Source organism: Phoxinus phoxinus (genome assembly GCF_949152265.1).
Source record: "Phoxinus phoxinus genome assembly, chromosome: 10".
In the NCBI taxonomy this organism is placed as follows: Eukaryota; Metazoa; Chordata; class Actinopteri; order Cypriniformes; family Leuciscidae; genus Phoxinus; species Phoxinus phoxinus.
Window position 1 is genome coordinate 19244626 of NC_136885.1, and position 23215 is coordinate 19267840.

The 23215-nt window shown below is 37.9% G+C and overlaps 1 protein-coding gene across 2 annotated transcripts; it reads left to right on the forward strand.

The window, feature by feature from the left end:
* Positions 1-1086: 1086 nt before the first annotated feature.
* adar (adenosine deaminase RNA specific) lies at positions 1087-22613 on the forward strand. 2 transcript variants are annotated; one of them, XM_079625585.1, is made up of 15 exons: positions 1087-1203; positions 6080-8232; positions 8505-8709; positions 9482-9630; positions 14253-14388; positions 14498-14736; positions 14890-15043; positions 16219-16390; positions 16485-16578; positions 18320-18439; positions 18527-18657; positions 20397-20579; positions 21105-21217; positions 21307-21434; positions 21578-22613. In XM_079625585.1, exons 2-15 carry the CDS (start codon positions 6203-6205, stop codon positions 21900-21902), a joined length of 4179 nt encoding a protein of 1392 aa, XP_079481711.1. In that variant the 5' UTR covers positions 1087-1203; positions 6080-6202; the 3' UTR covers positions 21903-22613. The 2 variants fall into 2 exon arrangements, with proteins under 2 accessions (XP_079481711.1, XP_079481712.1); XM_079625586.1 differs by lacking the exon at positions 1087-1203 and adding an exon at positions 2797-3137.
* Positions 22614-23215: the final 602 nt, after the last annotated feature.

The following is a 23215-nucleotide window of genomic DNA, read 5'->3' on the forward strand; positions in this document are numbered from 1 at the left end:
ACCTTTTGGTGGCCTCTCGGTGAGAACCAGTGACAGATACACTGAAAAGTGTATCTTATACACATCGAAAAGATGTGGGCAGAGGTGCCAATGCAGGAATAATTTAGCAGCCGTATAAATTGTGAATGGGATTAGTAACAGTAGTGTTGCTCTCTGTGGGTCATGTCACTGACCTTCACCCCAGTGATTTTATCAGGCATTTAACAATTAAAGAACAAATGGGGCTTGAAACACAAGACGGCGTGTGTCACTTCAGCAGCAGCGTGAGCGTCAGGCCTAGTACAAGTTTCTACTGCCTTTGCCAGCTGAGGAAGTTCAACCTGCCACTGAAGCTGCTGATACGGGTCTATTAAGTAGTCACAGAGTCTGTCATGTACACCTTTAGAACTGTCTGGTTAGGTTTGCTCACCAAATCAGACAAAACAAGGCTGCAGCGGACAGTCTGGACATATCGCTACCTCCAGAGCAGGTTATCTTTGAATCTTTTAGATGCCATGAACTGCCAAATAGGCTATGACTCCTGCAATCCTTATAGTGATCCTCATATACATTTTTAAAGGCAGCAACATATTTTTATGTAAAAGACCCAATTAACACTGTGGAAAAATATAGGCCTATTTTAAATGTGTAAAATAATTTTTCCTATTATGTTACATCATTGTTCCTTCTTCTTCTTCTTTTAATTCATCTTGATTTATTTTACATTTATTTATATATTTAACTATTGGTTGGTTTAATCCTATTCTAGGCCTAATTATTATTCATTTTTACATGTTTTCACTGCATTTCTCTAAACTTGTCCAAGGTCCCCCTAGTTTGAAATATCAAGCTCCAGAGTGAGGAAAAGGGCAGGAAAATCTGACAACTGAATCATTATTTATATGTCATATTAGGCTACATTCTTTCATATTCATCGACACTGGGAATATTCCTAGCTATAAACCATAACGAGCATTATTTACTAAAATTAAATTCCATTTCAAATCACGCATTACACAAAGCGCTACTTCGTTTGATTTCATTAATAACCGATCGTGTTTTCAGGATCACATTGCGGTTTCTTGCGAATACGTCATCAGAGAGCGACAAAAACACCGTCGCAGCTACGCGCCACATTTCATTGTCATTCACCAGCGCTGTGTTTTCAATCTGCATGTGGCCTCTTGCAGGGACGTTGCAGGATTGTTTACGTCGTCTGCGCATGTAAGTATATTTACTCCATGTAACTTACATAGCTTTATGTTATTTAGTATATCAACGCGTTTTTGGAACGGAGTGGGAACTGGATTGTCCTGGAGTGAGAGAAATGCCTCAAAAGCTTCTCCGATCGCGGTTTCTTGTTGGCTGTCGAAAGAATAGTCCATACACCGTGTCCATTGAGTCTTTTCGCCCTAGTTACCTCTAATTATATGCTGTTGCATGCTTGCAGTTGAATTATAGCTTAGCAAATGATTTATAGCGGGCTGTATTTGCTTACTTGCGTAGGCAGCGATGTTTTCATTCAAACTGAGCAACCTCCGATGTCCTTGTAAGTAGTTATCGGTTTTCATAACTTAAAGGGCTTGTTGATACTGGACTAAGACGATTATTTGGGATTAGTTTAAAAATATATGTTTTTGTTGAGTAAGAACAAAAATAATACCATGATTTTACCATAATGCAAACACATAGACATAGTAACGTTACCACATTGCTTTTTTGTACGGGACTCTTGAAATGTAACGTTACTCCTTGATGTATGCAATCTAATATCTCTGCGGTTACTAAACTTACTAAATACAATTTTAAAAATCAAACAATTCAAATTCTAATAGGTATTCCGGTCAATAACAAAAAAAAAGTTACTACCATAATAATTATTTATAAAATCACTTCACACTGTTATCACCACAATACTGCTGTATGAAGCCATTTAACGTAACGTCAAATTAAAAAGTACGTTATTCGTTTCACAGCTTAACTCACAATAAATGTAGTGACGCAAAATAATAATAATAATGAAGATGACAGTAATATTAATAATATATTAGCATGAATTTAAGAATACTCTTAGGCTATAACGTTAGGCTAACGTTACATCAACTCTTGAATATGGTGTTGAAAGCAGTTGCTGTCATTCTGTCTGTGATGCTCTGTAGCCTAAAGCTCTGATCTACTAAGTTTCAACTTTGGGTGACTCTGTGTATTGGATAAACGGTGTTATTAAGCGCCTCTTGGGTACATTTGTCTGTACATTACCCGTATTTTCCACACTTTTTCTTTTCGAGAAGTTAAGTCGAGGCACGCGCATCCTCAGAACTGTTTTACACGAAGATGTTCAGCCACCTCAGGCTTCAGCAGGAGGTTATAAACTGCAGTGCAGTTTCATGTCGGTCACAGTACTGTAACCTCATGTATTATGCATCTGGGAGGGTCGCAGGTGGAGGTTTGCTTTCCGTCTGCTGGCTGGTGAAATCTGAAACGAAACCAATAGTTCAACGGCTATGATAAAATGAGTAGTGCGATGCAGTATTAATATGTCGCGCTGTTAACTGATATGCAGTAATATGAATACAGTCGTCCCCGCACGAGTTGTTTCACAGTTTATTAACCTATGAACGATTTCTTGGTATCTGTGTTTTCAGGTACGTTTTACTCCATTGGGATGTTGTTATAACTAAATGGTGTAATTACAGTTTGTGAAACTGTAAAATAGGCCTATGAAACTTTCAAGCGCTTCTGACTAAGGGCGCCGCCTGCTGTCAGTTTAGCGAAATGCGGGTTATTGATGAATTTTAGAGACTAGTTTGAGAGCTTGGAGAAGAATAGAAAACGAAACTTAAAGTGGTCTGTGCCTAGTTCGCAACATTCTGCGTTTACGCATGGTTTCTATTTTCTTTTATTGCTCGTATCGTTTTCCAACACACTTTCCAAAAGTGTAGACAAGTTTCAGGATCATCTCGTTTTGTGGAGTTTGTGGATCTAAACCATTTGCAGAGGCCACACGGGAACCGTAGGAGTATTGCTGGAGTTGAATCCGTCTATTTCATTTTCATTTTGCATGCGGAACAGTTTTTAATCAGTGCACGAGTCTGGGCCTTAGCCTGTCTAGTTTATCTGTCAAGTTAATCTGTCTTTTATCTTCAGGTGTTTTTGTGGTATGTATAACTTTTTGGGTTCGTATGAATGGGTTTTTACTTGTGTAGGTAAACACCATTGTTGCCAAAGTGACTGAACCATTACTGTAGAATATGTGCTAAAACTAAGAGTCAGTGATTCATTTTAAAGAAGGCTTTAAGATGCAAGATTATTGTAATAAACACCATTATTTTCATCATATAAGGGCCCCACTTATGCTTTTGGGTAATATACAAAATGTGTGGGCTCCCATCTTTCCACGGTCATAGAACACCTAGCTAGATCAGGGAATTTCATGGTAATGTATAAAACCTTAAGAAGTCATTTGTCTCAAGCGTATAGGCTATGCACTTGTTTTCTTAGAAATATTGTTAGAAATTGCTTTGTGTGAATGCAAAACTAATTATTATGATAATGTGAAAATCCATTTGTTAAGAGATTAAATTAGGGCTGTTAAACGATTAATTGCCATTAATCACATCCAAAATAAAAGTTTGTGTAGTTTACACAATAAATGTGTGTGTACTGTGTATAATTATTTTCTAAATTTAAATGCACACACATGCTTGTATTTATTTAAGAAATATTTGCATGTATGTACTGTATATAGATTTATATATAATTGATATTATATATCAATTAGGCTATAAATATTTTATATATAACACATTTTTCTTAAATGTATACATGAACGTGTGTATTTATTTATATATATATATACACAAAATAATTATACAGTACACACACATTTATTATGTAAACACAAACTTTTATTTTGGATGCGATTAATCGTTTAACAGCCCTAGATTAAATGTAACATTTCCCATTGTTTCCAATATTTAAATACGTGTTTAATAACCTATCTACCTCAACTCTCAATTTTGAAGACATTGATTTATTTAAATGGCTAATTTGCTAAACTTTCTGCTCTTACAATAGGCTTTTCCTTGGTAAAAGGAAAATGGTATTATTTAAAATACCTTGGAGTGACATGTTAGTACCGTGGTATTGGTGGTACTGGGTATATATAAATATAAGATGGAATTACAATCTGGTACCATCTCCATACTGTTACCTCATTGTATTTAGAAAGGAATGGCCACTAAAATGCCAGATTTGTATTTTGGATATCAAAGTGACAAGTGTGACTCATGGAGGAGCACATGGAAAGAGATTGAGCAGCAGAATCACTTTCCCTCTCGCTTAAGCTTATTTAGAGAGTGTGCTAGTCATGTCTGAAGTTAAATGTGAAACTGCATCAAGGTGCTGAATTATTTCATGTCAGGTATGTGTGTTTTTAATATTAATTTTCATTGTACACTGGAATGTAACAAAATGTAGCTAACATGCAAAAATTATGTGGTTAGAAAAATGCTCTCACATTAATTTTGGTTTACTTTGTGTCTTATGTAATGTGTGATAACCTTGCTATTTTTCTGAGCTATTGTTGCCTGAATCTATCAAAAATAATGAATTTGCTGGCTAAACTCTCTATTGACCTGCTGTATTGTGAGTGAGGACTGTTGAATCTTAATAAGCAACTTATTTTAAACTCTCACTCACAGCAATTCACCAGACATATACTATGCTGTAGTAGAGAGTACTGCATTTTGTAAACGAGTGTTAGGTTCACTTTTTTTCTTCCAATGTTTTTCCAGTCTCTTTAAAAACAGATTTACTCATCATTGTGCTTTAGCTACTATAGTTGCTCACATTGGGAGAGAATGTCCTTGAAAATGCTTTCCTCTAAAACCCATGAACACTTTCCCTCACCATAAGGATCCGCAAATTACTCGCTAAGCCAGAAATAAATTGATTGTGTCAAAATAAGCATGAATAATTAATCTGTGAGCCTTTTACCAAGTGTTCAAATTACAGTCTGCTCTGTTGCCAAGAAATCTGCCACAGAATTTGTGTGTCTGCAGTGTTTCCCCTAGAAATTTTCCCAGCAGCGGTGCTGTTACGTGCCGGCGCAGGGGGGCATGCACCTCCGGAATATTATTATTTTTAATTACCTTTTAAACCATGACTTCTGGCAAGTTTTGTGGAAAGAAATGGACATTTGTAGCTTATTTATAACTAGCTAATAGTGTTGTCATGGTACCAAATTTTCAGTATTCGGTACAAATACCCGTGAAAATCCACGGTTCTCTGTACCAATTTCGGTACCAAAGTTTAATTTAGAATACACTTTAATATGTAAATGTAAATCACGGTTACAAAGATGGAAACTGTAGTATTAAAAACACTTTACAATATGGTTCCATTTGTTAGATAACATTAGATAAAATTACCTAACAATAAAAAAAAAATTGCGCGCAAATTCGTTATTTCAATTGTTGGTGCGTGGCGAGATTAAAACATCTCATCTGAAAAGGCCATAACAACATCGAAAGCTCGGCCGAACAGCTGATCATAGCTGTACTGGGTGGCTTTTTATTTCTCATCTCCATAAATATATCTAGTAGTAAAGCTAATGCAAGGGCTAGAAATCAATTATTTCTTTGCTGATACTTCCTTGTCATCATGGAGAGCGCAGTTCGTACCGCTTTCTCCTTTCCACAAGCGCTTGCTCTGCTCTCCTGTGGCGTCTGTTGTTGCTATGCAACCACGCACAGAGGCGCGAGAATTCGCAATGCACGCGCTAAAAAACGCGCTCCTTGTGTCAACGTGACATTAGCCTAATCAAAAATATTTCCATATGTGGCTTACCTCCTTTCTTGTCAACAAGTGGATTAAGAGCCACCGCATTAGCAGCGCCGCCGGTCGCCATGTCTCAGTGTTTTTAGGTGTGTAAGTGAATGTCGTGATATTACTGATCATGTGAAGATTTTGCTGCGGCGCTGCTGAATACATTGTAGGAGAAACACTGGTCTGTACAGTGACACTGCAACATCAAAAAGCTTGCTTTCACTTTTGCATTCTTTAATAGATTTTTCTGTTGTTCTATGTCTCTCTGCAGAAGAAGCAGTGCACAGATTAAGCCTTTGCTATCATTGTGACATTACATCCAGACAGCTGAGTCTCATTCTAACACGTCCATCAAGCCCAACGCTACTCCCTCCTCGCCCCCGACCCCTGCGCTATGAGCAGAGGTAGAGGAGGGTTTAACAAAGATTGCCAGCGATTCTCCCTCCCTCCCCAACAGGGAAAACCCCAGTTTCATTCCCACACGACCACTGGTCACCAACGGGGCCCTTGTGTCCCAAGCCCCGGCTCTGTATCCGGCAGCTATCCGCACCCTTCTCTTTACTCCTCTTACCCGGGTGCTCCTGGCGTGCCTCCACGTGGTCATCCTTTTCCCCCTAGTCCCTCTGATTCACCCCTGTGGGGATCCCCCCACCACAGCAGTGATCAGATCGCCGACCCAAATGGTGTAAGTTTCCGACAATACCAGGTGCAGTTCCTCAGGGGGCAAAGTGCACAGGCTCCGCAGTTCAAAGCACCCCAGCAGCGAGGGTCCCAAACCCCCAGCCAAGGGGAAAAGATCTTGACTGGTTCTCTCCACTACCAGACAGGTTATCGAGACTTCAAAACAAGTGGTAACAGTTTCGGAAGAAGAGACTGCTACGCAAGAGGCAGAGGAAACTGGCAAAAGGAGCATAACTTTGGACCTAAGAAAAAGTCAGGGTGGAATCACCCTCATCAGAAGGGACAGTATTATCCGAATCAACAGGCTAAGCATTACTGGAATGCACAGGCAGATGATGTGTCCTCTGGCCTTCATAGTCTGAGTGTAAGTGACCGGATAACAAGGGTAGACAACTCTGACATTTTGTCCTGCAGTAGCATTTCTAGCAAGGTTTTCAGTTCTCCTGGCTCGGTCAGAGAGTCTCTGTATTTGACCCCTGAGATCCAGCAACAGGTCTTTGCTTTTTTGACATCACTCGGGCCAGACGAGACCATTCAGGCAAGAGCCTTGGGCAAAAAGCTTGGTCTTCCCAAAACAATTGTTAATAAGGCTTTATATGCCCTCTTAAGGACAAACCAAGCAGTGAAGCAAGGTGAGATTCCTCCTCTGTGGAGACTCTGCAAGGAAGAGGACAGCGAGCCAATCAAAGGGAGAGACCAATCGCAGTCTTCAAAGGATTTGGTGAAAGAGCCAGGTCAGAGTTCATCCATAAAACAAGAGGCTAGAGAGCATCTTACCAGCACCAGCGCTCCCTCTGCATCACAGATCCTCATAGAGGCTGACGGCAATATCAGTGACCAGTCGGAGGACTCTGAAGGTGACGATACCTGTGAAACGTTGATTCCTGTCCAGGATCAACAGACTCTTTTACCTGTAGTCCAGTTGGTAACCTTGTCAACAATGGCGGATTCTAAAGATGGCAAAGAGAAGATCCTACATTACCTCTATGAAGTGGGTACGGGTAATTCGCTTGTGATCGCCAAGAACCTCGGCCTGCGCAGTGCCAAGCAGGTTAATCCCACACTCTATGCCTTGGAGAAACAAGGTGATGTAAGGCGCAACACCGAAGTTACTCCACCTACATGGTCACTAAGTGCACACCGGCAGGAAAAGATGGACCGCCAACGAAAAGCTGCAGCGACTGCAAATCGGGATGTGAACAGTGCAGAGTTGTTGAACTTAGCAGCTGAAGGGATTGCAGACGTAGCTTCGGTCAAGTTGGAAGCAGATGATGTATTTGATTTTTCAGGTGATATTGGAGCAGTGCCGATGGATGGGGGTGAAAATCCATTGGTGGAGATGTTGGACAACAACAACATTTTTGGTAACGCAGAGCTTGACATGCCTGGCCTTGAGCCAATACCCCCCAAACCCAGTGACCTTTCCTCCTCCACCTTCCGCTACTTCCAACCTCCTCCCCATCAGTTCTCATACTATCAGGATACGGCCAGTAATGGAGGAGAACGTTCACAGTGGGCATCTGATGATATTCCAGAATTCCTGAACACGATCCGCTCTGAGGTCGCCGTTTCGTTGGCTGCTCCCCCTCCCCCAGCTCAAAGTCTGGAGACAAGCAGATTCCAGAAACTCAAGGAGGCCCGCAGTAAGAACCCAGTTAGCGGGCTGATGGAGTTTGCTCAGCATCTTGGACACACTTGTGAATTCCTACTTCTGGAGCAGTCTGGACCTTCACATGACCCCCGGTTAGTAGATGAAAAGTTTGTTTATAGTTTCATGACAGCATAAGTTTTTGCCTCTGTCTTTTTTGGCTGTGTATGTGAAGGCAGATACACAGCTGTGATTAATTTAAGAATTTGTGCAACAGCCAATGTATTTTTGGAGATGTTACAGAAGTAATGTTCTCTTGTTAGTGAATTTTGGTGAAATGAGATTGCATGATTAAGAATTGGTTGAAACAAACTGTTTACATTTAAACACAGTTTATAGCTTGAGATTTTTTTCTTTTTGTCTCCAGGTTTAGGATGCAGGTCATGTTAGATGGTCGCAGGTTTCCACCAGCTGACGGTTCAAACAAAAAAGTGGCCAAAAAAGATGCTGCAGCCATAACCCTGAAGATTCTTTGGAAGGAGATGAAGGGAGCAGGTGGAGATGGAGAGGAAGAGGAAGAACCGAGCATTGAGGGAGCTGAGTCAACCACTGACCTGTCAGATGATATGCTAGTATGTTTGTTTTCTTTTTATGTATCAAAGTTGCATGAAACCTGATCATTTATTCTCCTACATATGTCTTTGATGTCCTATTTTACCTTTCATTTAAATATATGTACATTTATAAAATATATGCATCTTGTATATTACATATAATATAATAATATTTATTTAAATATAATATTGATTCACCTCAGAATTTTAATTTCCTGTTAATTTACCCACCCCCACGTCATCCAAGATATTCATGTCTTTCTTCAGTCGAAAAGAAATTAAAGTTTTTGTGGAAAAAGTTCCAGGATTTTTCTCCATATAATTGCAGTTTCAATGCAGCTTCAAAGGGCTCTACGTGATCCCAGTCGAGGAATAAAGCTTTATCTACGATCTGTCATTTTCTAAAAAAAACAACATTTATATACTTTTTAACCACAAATGCTCGTCTTGCATTAGCTGTGATGCTCCGACGTGATTACGTAATGCCTGAAGTCATTGACGTGCAAGACGAGCATTTGTGGTTAAAAAGTATATAAATGTTTTATTTTATATATATAGAAAATGATAACCGTTGAAGTCCACTATATGGAGAACAAACAATCCTGGAATATTTTCCTCAAAAACCTAAATTTCTTTTCGACTGTAGAAAGAAAGACGTGAATATTTTGGATGACGTGGGGGTGAGTAAATTATAAGGAAATTTTTCAATTCTGAAGTGAGCTAATCCTTTAATTTTATTAATTAGTTTATTTACTAATCCTCTCGCGCTCTCTTCATATCAATTCTAAAGGGTGGCACTGATACTCCGCCCCAGGCTCTTTCTCGGTCTCTACCTGGAGGAAAGAATCCTGTTTCTGTCCTGATGGAGCACAGTCAGCGCAGTGGGAATGCCATCCAGTTTATCAAGACAGGACAGGAAGGGCCCCCCCATGATCCACGGTAAAATGTGTCCCACAGTAAAAAACTTTAGGTTACATCCCTTTAATCCTGCTACAGAAAGTCACATGCTTTTTATCCTGATGTTTCTCTATTTGCAAGGCTCCTCTGTCCCCTTGCTCTCCTCACATTCTCCACAACTCCAAGGACATTCTGTACTATCTCCTCTCATTCTTGCTCTTCCTTTTTAAAGTCCTCGACTCTTTTCCCCATATCACTTTGTTGCCTCTACAGAACCTACTGAGCTTTTATTCTGTCGTTTTGGTAGCACTGTTCTTCTTTTGTGTTTTACTGTGTCCTTTCTTCGTTTTGCCCCATACAGTGGGATTTTTGCTGGATGTGAAACAATGCCTGCCTGCTTTGTCTGATCCTGGCCCGAAATGCTTTTTTATCTGTATACTGTCTTTCTTATTTTGTCCTGGTTCTTGATCGTATTACTTTTATTGATATTGTCCATTAGCATTTAACATAGTCTGCATCAAAGGAAGTTGCATTGACAAATTAAAAGAAACTATCAAAATAAGATCGAAATCGTGATATGGCCTAATGTGATTATTAAACTGAATATTTAATTAAATGAATATAAAGTCTGCATGCGTGCTTCAGAGTAGAGGTCGACCGATTCATCGGTTTTGCCGATTAATCGGCACCGATTGTTGACTGGTGGAACTATCGTTATCGGCAAAAATATATACCGATAGTTTTTCCTGGTTGCGTCCATTGCTGGAGCGGCTGAGAAGCGCGCGCTGTCATTCATTACACAGTGTAAGAGCTGAGAAGGGTCTGCTGGCATGATGCAGTACAAGAGCGGCCTCTAGAGGTGTAATAAAAACTATCGCCTCGTGTTGTTTATTTCGACACGTGATTCTGCGTGCTGCACTGAGAGCACATGCTGCGTGGAGAGCGCTGACATCAGACGCGCGTTTAAAGCACCGACAGCTCAAATGTATGTATACAGTAGGCTACATTGTCATATCATTATAAAGTGATTAATTTGTTGACTAAATGCTGCATTAGTAGAGAAAGAACAGCACAACAGTTTGTTTGTTTGCCTTCGAGGCCGAGAGGACGCTAACATTAGTAGTACCTCAAGCGGTTAAAACACTGACAAACATAAACGTAAGTCCGACCCGAATGTTTAATGTCACAATTGTTACCTCTATATTTGCATTAGTTCATATCCAGCTGGTCACTTTTATGCATTAAATATGCAGAGAAGTTGCATATTTAAAGCTAGAGACGTAAGCAAACTGATGTTCATACAGCCGACAGAAACATAAACGAATCAGAAAAGCATTCGATTTCGTTTTTTTTTTTTTTTTTATCTTCACTTTAATACAAATTTTGTTACTTTTTTATTAATTAAGTTGGCTTGAAAAGAACAGTTAAATAGTTACATTTTGAATGTAACTGGTTTTATTTGTTATTTAGAGTATTACTTTTTGTTTCAGTTTGAATGAATGTCTTTTATTGACTTAAATATTTATTCACATTTATATATTTATTTCATTTAGCATGTTTTCATGGTTCAATACAGTTTTTTTTATTTTTATAATAAAGTTCAGCACTGTTTTACTTGGAGTGTTATGTTTGTTTTTATCCAGTATCAATTTTAAAAACTATCGGTTCATTAATCGGTTATCGGCAAGTATGGCCCAACCTAGCTATCGTTATCGGTAAAATCCACTATCGGTCGACCTCTACTTCAGAGTGTTCTCATTGATCTCAGAGCGCTCAACACAAACCCCATCTCAGGAACTGGTTTAAGTCAGATTTGATATGAGGTGCTTATTGAAAATGAGACATTTCTGTTGCAATGTAGTCTTTAATACAATATGATTTTATATCTTATCCTGTTTTATACACTTGGTATCTAAGCAGCAGCAATATGAGATGTTAAATCACATTTCAAAACACAATTTGATTTCAAAACAAATGCATTACTAGAAGGGTGTACAAGTGTGGAAGAAGTCACGCTTTAACAACACAAAACAGATAAATCAGAGAAACTTGATCTCTGTGGAGGAAAAAAGCTTTATTTTACTTTAGGACTGAGCAGTAAGTTACAATTCATTAGATGCAGTATGATATCTGCAGTAATAAAGCTATACACCAAGTATAATATCTTGATGAAGTTGATGAATGTAGTTTCTCCACATTTCTTGTTTAACTTATTAAATGAGAAATCGGAGTATTGTTCGGTTTCGGACAGGACAGCCTCCACAAACCTACTTGTATAGTTTTTTCATGTGCCAGTGGATATTCATGGCCTTTAGCAAAAGAGCGATTCTGATTACTGGCCTTGATGTAAATGTAGCACTGCCTGCCAAACTAGCCGAACTAGGCAACTTTTTTTGGCTCTAGTTGGCAAAACCAGGAATTGACAGCATGCTTATGTGCATAATTGCATATTTTTGTTTCTCTGTCATTCTCAGTTTCAATGTGCTTTTATCAGTGTAACAAATATTAGTACATTTGAAGAGCTGAAGAAGGTAGAGGTAGTTGGTTGTAGTTGGGTCGTAATATTTATTATGTTTTTCAAAGAAGTCTTTTGCTCATTCTCACCAAGGCTGCATTTAATTGATCAAAAATAATTAAAACCAATATTGCAAAAAAAATTACGATTAAAGGGGTGGTTCAGGATTTTGGACATCGGACCTCATTTTCAAGTTAGCCTGGTTGTTATTCATCAGTGGAGACAGTTTTCAAAAAATTTCATCCAGTCCTTCCAATTGCATAGTTCGCCGATGCTAGGCTAGCGCGAGTCAACAGTATCTGCTAGCCTGCCATTAAAAACTGTTTTACCCACTCCACAGTACACCAAAAGCAAATAAATTATAACGGCAGACTGTCGATGTAAATGTCTTTGTTGAGAGAATAACGTTAGAAATCAAACTACCCTTTCATTGCATTGCAATAGTTACACTTTGTTCCCTGTATTTATTAGCACAGTCTACAGCAGCGGCGGACTGATATTAAGTTACCTAGGCAACCGAGAGAGTCTCCACATGACGCAAGTGTATTTACCTGCCGCTGACACTCGTCATCATTACAGAAGCAGAGGATATTTCACTAAGAAATCAACATAGGACTATGGCCACGTTTGAAAGCCATGCCAATGTTTCAGACTTTGAAGACGATGAATGTGTTTTATTCAACGAACCGTACATGTATGAGCCGGAATACACAGACGAAGAACTAATCGAGATGGATGCTAAAAGGGCAGAAATTGAACTGTAACGTTATCTCCACTAACTCATTAGTGATTCATTAGACTCATTAGACTCATTGTCATTCTATCAGTTATGAAAGGGACTAGCTTCATAGATAGCTATAGTTATTACCTAACAAAAGTTATTACCTGTTCATCTGCTGTTGGTGCATATGGAAAGACGGCTGGAACTGCATTCCTTGTCAGTGACTTATGAACGTTTCGATTATGGGGTTTTTCAAAGTCGTCTGGTCTAAAATAATCACTACAAATTCGCAACTTTAATAGTCTCTGCCGGTGTCTCGTTGTCCAAGCCAGCAGAAAGAAGCCACAGTTGGTTCCTTTCTGGATCTCTCAATGGAAATTTGTGGAAACTTTTTGCATGACCATCTATTTGGTTTATTTTTACAATTTCGAAATGCACAACGAATCACCATGTTGCCAATTCCTTAGTTTACAATCGAATGTTTTTCAATATCGTTGTTCAAGGCTACTACTAGCTAGCTAGACGTCCCGTCTGTAGTGCGCGCGCTTCTGTTCTGTGTTTACTTTTCGGCACAGAACTACTAACCGGAGCAAAGTAAAATTCCGCCGCTGCTGAGAAACTAGTTCCTGTAAATGTAATGCGATCATTGAGATGTAAGAGTACCGGACCGGTACTTTGATTTCTAACATTATTCTCTCAGTAGACATTTACATCGACAGTCTGGCGTTATAATTTATTTGCTTTTGGTGTACTTTTGGAGTGGGTAAAACTGCTTTTAATGGCAGGCTAGCACAGATACCGTTGACCCGCGCTAGCCTAGCATCGGCGAACTATGCAACTGGAAGGACTGGATGAATTTTTTTGAAAACTGTCTCCACTGATGAATAACAACCAGGCTAACTTGAAAATGAGGTCCGATGTCCAAAATCCTGAACCACCCCTTTAATAACGATTAACAACTGTTTTCTAATTTAATATATTTTCAAATTAATCTATTCCTGTGATGGCAAAGCTGAATTTTCAGCATCATTACGCCAGTCTTCAGTATCACATGATCCTTTTAAAATTATTCTTAGGTGCTCAAGAAGGATTTTTTTATTATCATTGTTGAAAAAAGTTGTTACTTAATATTTTTTTGTGGAAACCACACTTTTTTCAAGCATTTATTTCAATCAGATTTTTTTTTTTAAATAAAGTCTTTTGATCAATTTAATGCATCCTTGCTGAATAAAAATAATCATTTCTTAAAAAAAACCTTAATGACCCATTCTGTTCTGTGCGATTTGTAAAAGCTGATTGGAGGATTCAGAGCTCAATGGAATAGAACTGCCTCAATAGATTTGAAAATATAGTGTCCACTGTAACTGATTGTCATTTTCACTCCTTTCTCCCACCATCTTTCTTGCTTTTTCTTACTTCCTCTGTCAGGTTTATGTTCCGTGTAAAGGTTGGGGAACGTCTCTTCCAAGAAGCCTCAGCGCCCAGTAAGAAAGCAGCGAGGCAGCTGGCAGCAGAGGAGGCCGTGAAGGAGCTAATGGGAGATGGACTACTACATCTTAACAAGGTGAAGAGAGGTTTGGCAACAGTACAAGAAGAAAAAGAGCACTTTGAAAGATGGAAAGAAAAAGAGAATTTTATATGCTGATAGACTGAACTCAATCTTTCTCTTCCAGCCTCCAGGTAATTTCTTTGCTCTGGGCGACAATGAGTCTCAGCCAGCGATTCCTGCGTGCCCCTCGCTACCCCCCCTGACGGCATCTGAGCTCCAGGCGGCACATGAAGCAGGTGTGGGTGACCTCATCAACCACCTGAACAACAACGCAGTGTCCGGCCTCCTCGAGTACGCCCGTGCTCGAGGCTTCGCTGCTGAAATCCGCCTCGTGGGCCAGTCCGGACTCTCACACGAGCCCAAGTACTCTTGCACTCTTACTTTGTCACGTTTTCTTGATCTTTATGTCCTTATTACAGAAGCAGCAGGATTCTCATCTCGGTGTCTGACTCTCCACTGCTCTGGCACACAATAAAAAGTTAATATCAAATTTTATTTCATCTCCCTTTTTCACAGGTTTACTTACCAGGCTAAATTGGGAGGGCGGTGGTTTCCTGCAGTGTGTGCTAGTAATAAGAAGCAGGGGAAGCAGGAGGCAGCAGACGCTGCTCTTCGAGTGCTCATCGGAGAAGCAGAGAAAGCAGCACGTACTGGAGAGCTCACGCCAGAGGTACTAAACATGCAGAAACTTTAATAAAAGTTCATAATAAAATAAGCAGTAGCTTTTAACTATGCATAGACAAAGTTACCATTAAATATTAAGGGGTCATAATATTTGAAAGCAGTACAAAATTAACTTTTTGGTGTCCCTATGTTTGATGCTAAATTGTTATTAAAAATAACTCAGATTTTTTTTTTGTCTATTTATAACTATTTTGCGCATGAAATTTACATCACCAAGGGTCATTATAATTCCTACAATTTGACTTATTCAGAAAACTTATTGTAAACTGCAACATAAGAAAACTTTTAATAATAAAGTTCTGTTTACTTGCCAAAACAAAAGTTTACTCACAAATGGCTGGTATTTTTGAACCCTGTTTGAAAGGGTTTTACATGTACTAGGCAAGTAAATGTGTATATATGACTATTCATATAAATGTTATATATAACTGTGTTATATATAAATGTTTATATATAACTATTCATATAAATGTTATATTTATCATTTATATTGATTTCTTTACCAGTAGTATACATTTATATATTATATGATTCATTATTTGTGTGTACGTTAATTATCTAAAACTTTTGAATGCCGGTAGTTAATTATTTATATTTATATATATATATATATATATATATATATATATATATATATATATGTAGGCAAAGCTGATTTTCAGCATCATTACTCCAGTCTTCAGTGTCACATGATCCATCAAAAATCATTCTAATATACTGATTTGGTTCTCAAGAAACATTTATTATTATTATCAATAATAATGTTGTACACAGTTGTGTACAATTTTTCAGGATTCTTAATGAATAGAAAGTTAAAAAGAACAACATTTATTATAAATCTAAATCTTTTGTAACATTATAAATGTTTTTACTGTCACTTAAGTATTCATTTCTTTAAAAAAAAATCCTACTGACCCCAAACTTTTGAATGGTAGTGTATAATATTACAAAAGCTTTCCTTTTCAGACAAATGCTGTTCTTTTGATATATTTATTATATAGGAAACAGATTTCCGAGATTAGAGACAGTTATACATTATTTCCCTGTACAACTGTCATTATTCGGAAGTATTTGACCAGTCAATGCTACACTCGACCTAACAAAATCTTTAGGAGAGATGTGTAATAAAATAGTTACTAAAATAGTTTTTGTATGTTTCAGTTGCCAGTATCAGGCAGTACGATGCATGATCAGATCGCCATGCTAAGCCATCAGCGCTTTAATGCACTCACAGCTCGCATCCAGCACAGCCTTCTGGGTAGGAAGATTCTTGCCACCATTGTTATGAGAAACGGATCAGATACACTTGGAACAGTTGTCAGCCTTGGGACAGGTACGTAGACCCATAGACTTAAACACAGACAGAGCCAACATGATGTATGCACTGTAATTAGAGATGTGCCATAATTGTTGTCTTACGCCTGTAGGAAACCGCTGTGTTAAGGGAGAGGAGCTTAGTCTTCGAGGAGACACCGTTAATGACTGCCACGCAGAAATCATCTCCAGGAGAGGCTTTATCCGGTATCAGCTTGCAGCAGAACTTTCTCTCTCCCTCACTCTCAATCCCATAATTCATTTTTTCTCTCATTCTACAGCCTTTTCCCTCTCATTCTTCAAGATGGAGTCTTATTTCACAGCAGCTCATAAATATTGACTATATATTCGGTGTTCTTAAGATGTTACTGTGAGAGCGTCTGCTCCTATACCTTCTGTCTTTCTTGTGTTGTGTGTGTGTGTTATACACACACATACATGTATACATACAGTAGTCAACATTTGAAGTGGATCAAAAAAAGAAGCAGAAAGTTACAAAGTAGCAAAAAAGTATCGAGTCACAGCCTACAAAGCAGAGCTCTATAGCAGGGATCTCCAACACGTTGCTCTCGAGCTACCAGTAGTTCATGGCCTGATTAGAAGTAGCTTGCCAAGAGGCCGTTCACATATTGCGTCTTTTGCGCGCTCAAGTTCGTTATTCAAATGTAGGCGTGCGGCAAACGCACTCATAAAAGAAACGATGCGGCCGCTTTTTCCAGGCGCAGCGATGAAAAAATCTTATCAGACTTTCTACAGCAAGCTTTATCAGTGGTGTAAATCCATTAGCTACTAAAACCTCTTTGTTGTTGTGGAGAGCGCAGTGCATGGTTGCATAGCAACGACAGATGCCACGAGTGAATCGGACCGAATTTTACTATTAAGGTCGACATGAAATCAAAATTGACCCTATTTACTTTGTTAGCGCATATTACTAGTCTTGTGGTGAACAATTAAGCCGTGCAAGTTAATACACAGATTTTTTTTTTTGCTGTGATAACGCTTAACCACTCCCCTCACACCGTTAGTCTGCTATGAGCAGAGATGGAGAGGAGGAGCGCTAAAGTAAAACCCTGCCCTCTGTTCAATATTCCGTTTCACTTGGAAATGCGTCACAACACTGGAGAAAAGTAGTTTGCAACTTCCGGTTCATGCAGACTTTAATTATAAAAGATGAGCTAATGTGCATTGTAAATGCCAGTAATTAATCTTTTTTTGACTCATTCTTTTTATAAAAAATTATTTAAAGGCTGAAATATGTGAGGTTTATCTTTTTATAAAACCTTTTTTTGTCAACTTTATTTGAACTTGTACATATTAGTAGATAACATGTTGCAAGACACTCTTTTAAAAACTAGCCATCATTTTAATGTTATTATTTTAATGTTTATGTAAACAAAAAGTGCATGTTGATGCTAATTTTATTTGTTATTTGCTTGTAAATGCGTAGTGTTTCAATCTTTATGGTCTTAAAATGTTTTAAAAAGGTCTTAAATTTGACTTACTGAAACCTGCAAGAACCCTGATCCACTTCAAATGTTGACTACCATCAACATATTTGACTACTATCAACACGTTTACACTAGTATATGTATCATATATACATATAGTATATGTATCATTTTTACATAGTGGTGTATGTATTGATATATACACACATACAGTAGTCAACATTTATATAAAATATTAAAATATATAAAATTGTTTAAAATGCATTAACTGTTTTTACTGTTATTATTTTTATTTAATTTCTTAATATTTCAGTAATAAACTTTATATATGTAACTTTTTACACAGTTAACAGTTTAATCTAGAATTGAAAAAAAAAGTTTGACAAAAAGCACCAACTTGTAACTGTTACACAAATAAGATTTTGATCAGCCCTATTAGTGAAATAATAAAAGCAATATATTAACAAAGCACTCTTATTTGTAAAATCTGTATGGCTCAGGTTTTTGTACAGTGAGCTGATGAAACATTGGGAAAGCCCTGGTGATGGGAGTATTTTTGAGGTGGCAGATGATGGTAAGCTGAAGATCAAATCTGACATCACCTTTCATCTTTATATTAGGTGAGACATGCACTTCCTCTCATTCGAGCTGGTTTTAGAACATATTCATCTGCAAACATAAAGCATGCCTTTTTCTTTGTCTCAAAGCACTGCTCCATGTGGCGATGGCGCTCTGTTCGATAAGTCGTGCAGCGAGGCTGCTGAAGAAAATCTCTCTGGACACATGCCTCTCTTCGAGAACGTAAAACAGGGCAAGCTCAGAACCAAGGTGGAGAATGGTAAGCGACTGGAAAAGAACTGTAAATGACTGCACCAATGGGGTAAAAAATACAAATACAGATTTTTCAGGTTAATTCAAACATCTTAATGCAGAAACCCCTGTAAAATCAACAACATTTCTATCAGTATCAAATGTCACATGTTGTCATAGTTTCTGTTTGAAATTCCCGATCTTAAAGTCAGCGTGAAACGGAAGTTGCGATTGTCTTTTCTTCCCTACATAATAATATTAAATGTTAAAATTAACTACTTACTACTTATATTTAAATTACACAATGAAGTTTTTATAATAACCTTATAATACATTTTTAATAGTTTATTTTTTTACTTAAATGGTGGCTGTCATAAAAACATGATGAATTTATTCAAACACACATTAAATATTGCAGAACAGGCAAGTAAAAATACAATGAATATGCAATATAGTGCATATATTTAACAAAATGCTCCTTCAAGAAAATTCTTGTAACTGACAGTGACTGAGTTTTCTGAGGTAAAAGTAACATTACGTGATATTGTTTACACGCTGTTTTTTGTCTTTCTGTGGTTGAAATGCTGATTGAGCGATTGCATGTGACATGATACGGATTTCAGTAAGGTTGTACTGTATCGTTTAACATACCCTCTGATGTTCATTCATGTTTATTTCGTGCTGCAACTAGAAGTAAAAACTAGAAGCAGAAGAGCTGAAGTTCATGTGCGCCCGGCGCTGCTGCTTTGCTTGAACTGAGGCACTACAGCTATCTATCACGTCACATTAAAGAGCGCCAAAACAGCATTTAGTGTTTGAATTTCATAATAAAATTGACATAATTTAAAAGCTTCATATCAGAAGGAGCCAAGCTTGAGATTTATGGGTTGGGAGGCGCGCTACAATGTTTAGTTAATTCAACTAAAAAACAACATGGACTGAAAGATTGATTCTTGGGATTTAAGAATCGTTTTCGGTTCTTCGAAATGAGAATCGATTAAAATATAAGAAAGAAAAAAAAATGAAACAGCCCTACTGTGATCTCATGTGAGTGAGTGGTTGTTTCGACCTCGCACTAGTAAACGCATCAGAGAAGAGATGTATCAAGTGAAAGTTATTTTGATTAAAGATTATGAGGGCACATGAATTAAATGGCCAACTACTGTATGCACATGCTGTCCCTTTGGCGTAATTCCAGGACCTCAGGTACACAACTCTAGTCCGCTAACTGTCGGATTAAATAAGACGCACTCAGCAGTGTTTGTCGTACCATCTGGTTGCAGTTTTCTTGCCAAAGAGGTTCTCTATAGCCACGTGAACGTGGCCTTTTGCCAGGCAAAACAGCCATTGTCTAGTGGGATAGTAGAAAAGCAATTACGTGGCAAAAGCGGTTGGCAGGTAAGCGGATGTATTTCTTTGAATTCAACTTGACAAGTCTGCACATGATGGTGGCAGTTGTGCTTGGTTAGCTGTTGTGCTGATCCTGACTGTTGACAAGGAGGTAAAAAAAAACAGCCTCATGATGTATTGTGACGGACATTTTTCTGACAGTCCTGATATAAGCCAGATTATGCTTACAGATAATGCTATTTGTTTAGTTAGCTAGTTTTCTGGAGCTACCGTAGACAATACTACAGTCTTCTCATTTGGTCCTCAACTGTACTTTGTATTTAAATGTCACATCATACATTCTTGCATATTATTGAATAAACCAAGATTTCTCACCTTTTCCTTTTTCTGTTTTCATTAAACCTTACCTTTTCTCAGGTGAAGGCACAATCCCAGTGGAGTCCAGTGACATTGTGCCCACCTGGGATGGCATTCAGCATGGTGAGCGCCTGAGGACCATGAGCTGCAGCGACAAGATCCTGCGCTGGAATGTGCTCGGCCTACAGGGGGCGCTCCTCAGCCACTTCATCCACCCCGTTTATTTGCGCTCAGTCACTCTTGGTAAACACTGATGCCATGCTTTGAGTAATGATATCCAATGTTTTCAAGCATCTTTGTTTTTATTTATTTATATTTACAAAGAAGGTATTTAATTGAAACTGATTGAAAAATGAATAATAATAATTAAAATATGTAAACTTGTAATAATATATTATATTAAAATAAACATTTAAAATTAATTATAAAATGCATTATTATTATTGAATAATTATTAAAAATAAGTATACAATTATTTTAAATTATATTTTATAAAGTTAGAAATAAAAAATAATAATAGTAATAATTATATTTTATTTGACTATTCATTATAAAAATGCATGTAAAAATACTGTTTTGTTAACAAATTAGTGTAATTTTAGTTTTTATTAATAGTAGTAATAATAGCAAATTATATTGCTTTTATATTAAAATTCACAAATGTGTATTCAAATGGTTTTAAAAAATGCTATTAAAATTATAAATTGTATTATAATGCATCAAAGTTAGAGCTTCGTTGACTTTTTTTTTATATATGCGTTTGTTCAGGGTATCTCTACAGCCATGGTCATCTGACTCGAGCTGTATGTTGTCGATTGGCTAGAGATGGTGATGTGTTCAAAAAGAGTTTACCAGCAAACTTTACTCTCAACCACCCTGAGGTACACACACAACACAATGCATTTAGTACTATGAAACTTTTGTTTTTACTGCGATTTCATTCATTTTTTTTCTGTATTGCTCTCTGCAGGTCGGCAGGGTGAGTGTGTATGACTCAGCACGCCACACAAACAAGACCAAAGAGTCCAGCGTTAACTGGAGTCACCCAGACCAGGTCAGCGTTGAGGTACTGGATGGCACCAAGGGCAAAGTGGACAGGTGAGAGATGGACCCATCCGTCATACATCACCATTGTAAAAAAGGAACTCCAGCTTTTCTAGCTAATTGAATATTTATCCGAAGCACTTCGAGACCTAGACACCTGCTTTCGTTCATGATCTATCTTTCTCTCTTTATGACAGTACCAAGATGGAGGTATCACGGGTTTCCAAGTCCAATCTGTTCCGTCTCTTCCAAGCTTTGTGTCAGTGTTCAGGCCGAGCCGATCTGCTGGCACTGCCGTCATACTCCCACGCTAAGATGGCTGCCACTTCATTCCAGGATGCTAAGAGGCTGTTCTTCCTGGCGCTGAACCAACATGGATATGGCTCCTGGATCGGGAAGCCCTTGGAAGAAAAAAGTTTCGAGGGAGAAACCAGGGACATGCGGGCTCCGGGTGGCCTAGTTGACCCCAATAGCTGCTTGAGCTCAAACAACAATTTACAGTCTGCAGCACAGGGCTTTTAGGGGATAGAGAAAGATGAAGAGAGAACAAATTAAGGGATGGATGGAGTGGAAGAGTGCCTGGCAGCAAGAGAGAGAGAATTGAGGAGGTAAAGAGAGGAAGGAACAGGGTAAGCCTGTGGCTTTGGATTTGAACTTTAACCATCATGACAAAGCAGTAACGGATGCTACCATGGCAACAGAGCCATAAACCCAAGGCAAATTGGACTTGATGAGACATGAAGTAGAATCTTGACCCTTTTTTTCTTTTCTTTTTTTTTGAAAGTTTTAACTACAGGGTTGCATTTGTTTTAGCGGGGGTTCTTTTTTCTTCCCATTTGCGACCATCCCAATACTGTGTTACGTGACTGCGTGGCCACATAGCTGAGGGATAATTCTGTTTCTCACTCTCTCTTACTCTTTTTGATTCGAATTCTACATTTAGGTATTTCTCATTCATTAGAGAGATTTTTCATAACAGATGTTTTTTTTTTTTTTGCTAGTCAGGGATTTATTTACTGACATTAACCTATTTTATCTGAGTTGGGTTGCAAAGGGTCATTTGTGAGTTTTGAAGTGTTAGTTCACTCACAAATGAAAATTCTCATTTACTTGCCCTCTGTGTTCCAAACCTCTATGACTTTTTTTTCCTTCTGTGAAAGATATCATAAAAGAAAGATATTTTGAGAAACATTCGGTTACCAAAATTCTACTAAATATCTTCTTTTGTGTTTTTTCAACAAAAAAAAGAAATGTATATAGGTTTGGAATGACATGAGGGTAAATGATGGCAGAATTTTCATTTTTGGGTGAACTATCACTTTTATGTTGCTCATCATGTACCAGTTTGTCATTTACCCACCTTTTTTATCCATTTAAATGCTCAGTTTGCTTTAAATCTGCACGAAATAAACTTCTTCTGTATTTACTTAAATTAACTTTATTTTTGTTGCACTATGTGAAGTTCCACATACCAACACTTGTCTAGACTGCTTGAAATATATACATAATGTACATACAGATACATATGCACACAGATGTATATATAAGGTCTGTTGAACGAGTTTATACATATGCGTGTGTGTTTATGTATGTGTATATATTGTATGTATATATTTTGTAATGATTCGTAACTTTGAAATCCAATTTATTTTCTATCTTTTAATTATTAGGATGTAATTTTATATGAGATGTGTATGTTCTGTTTTGACTATCGTTGATGTGCATTGTTTGTTATACACGGGGGTGGGGGGCTTGTGGTAGATAATGCATGCAGCCAAACAGTCTACATTTTGAGTGGTGAAAGTTATGGGTGAACGGCACAAACCAATCATATG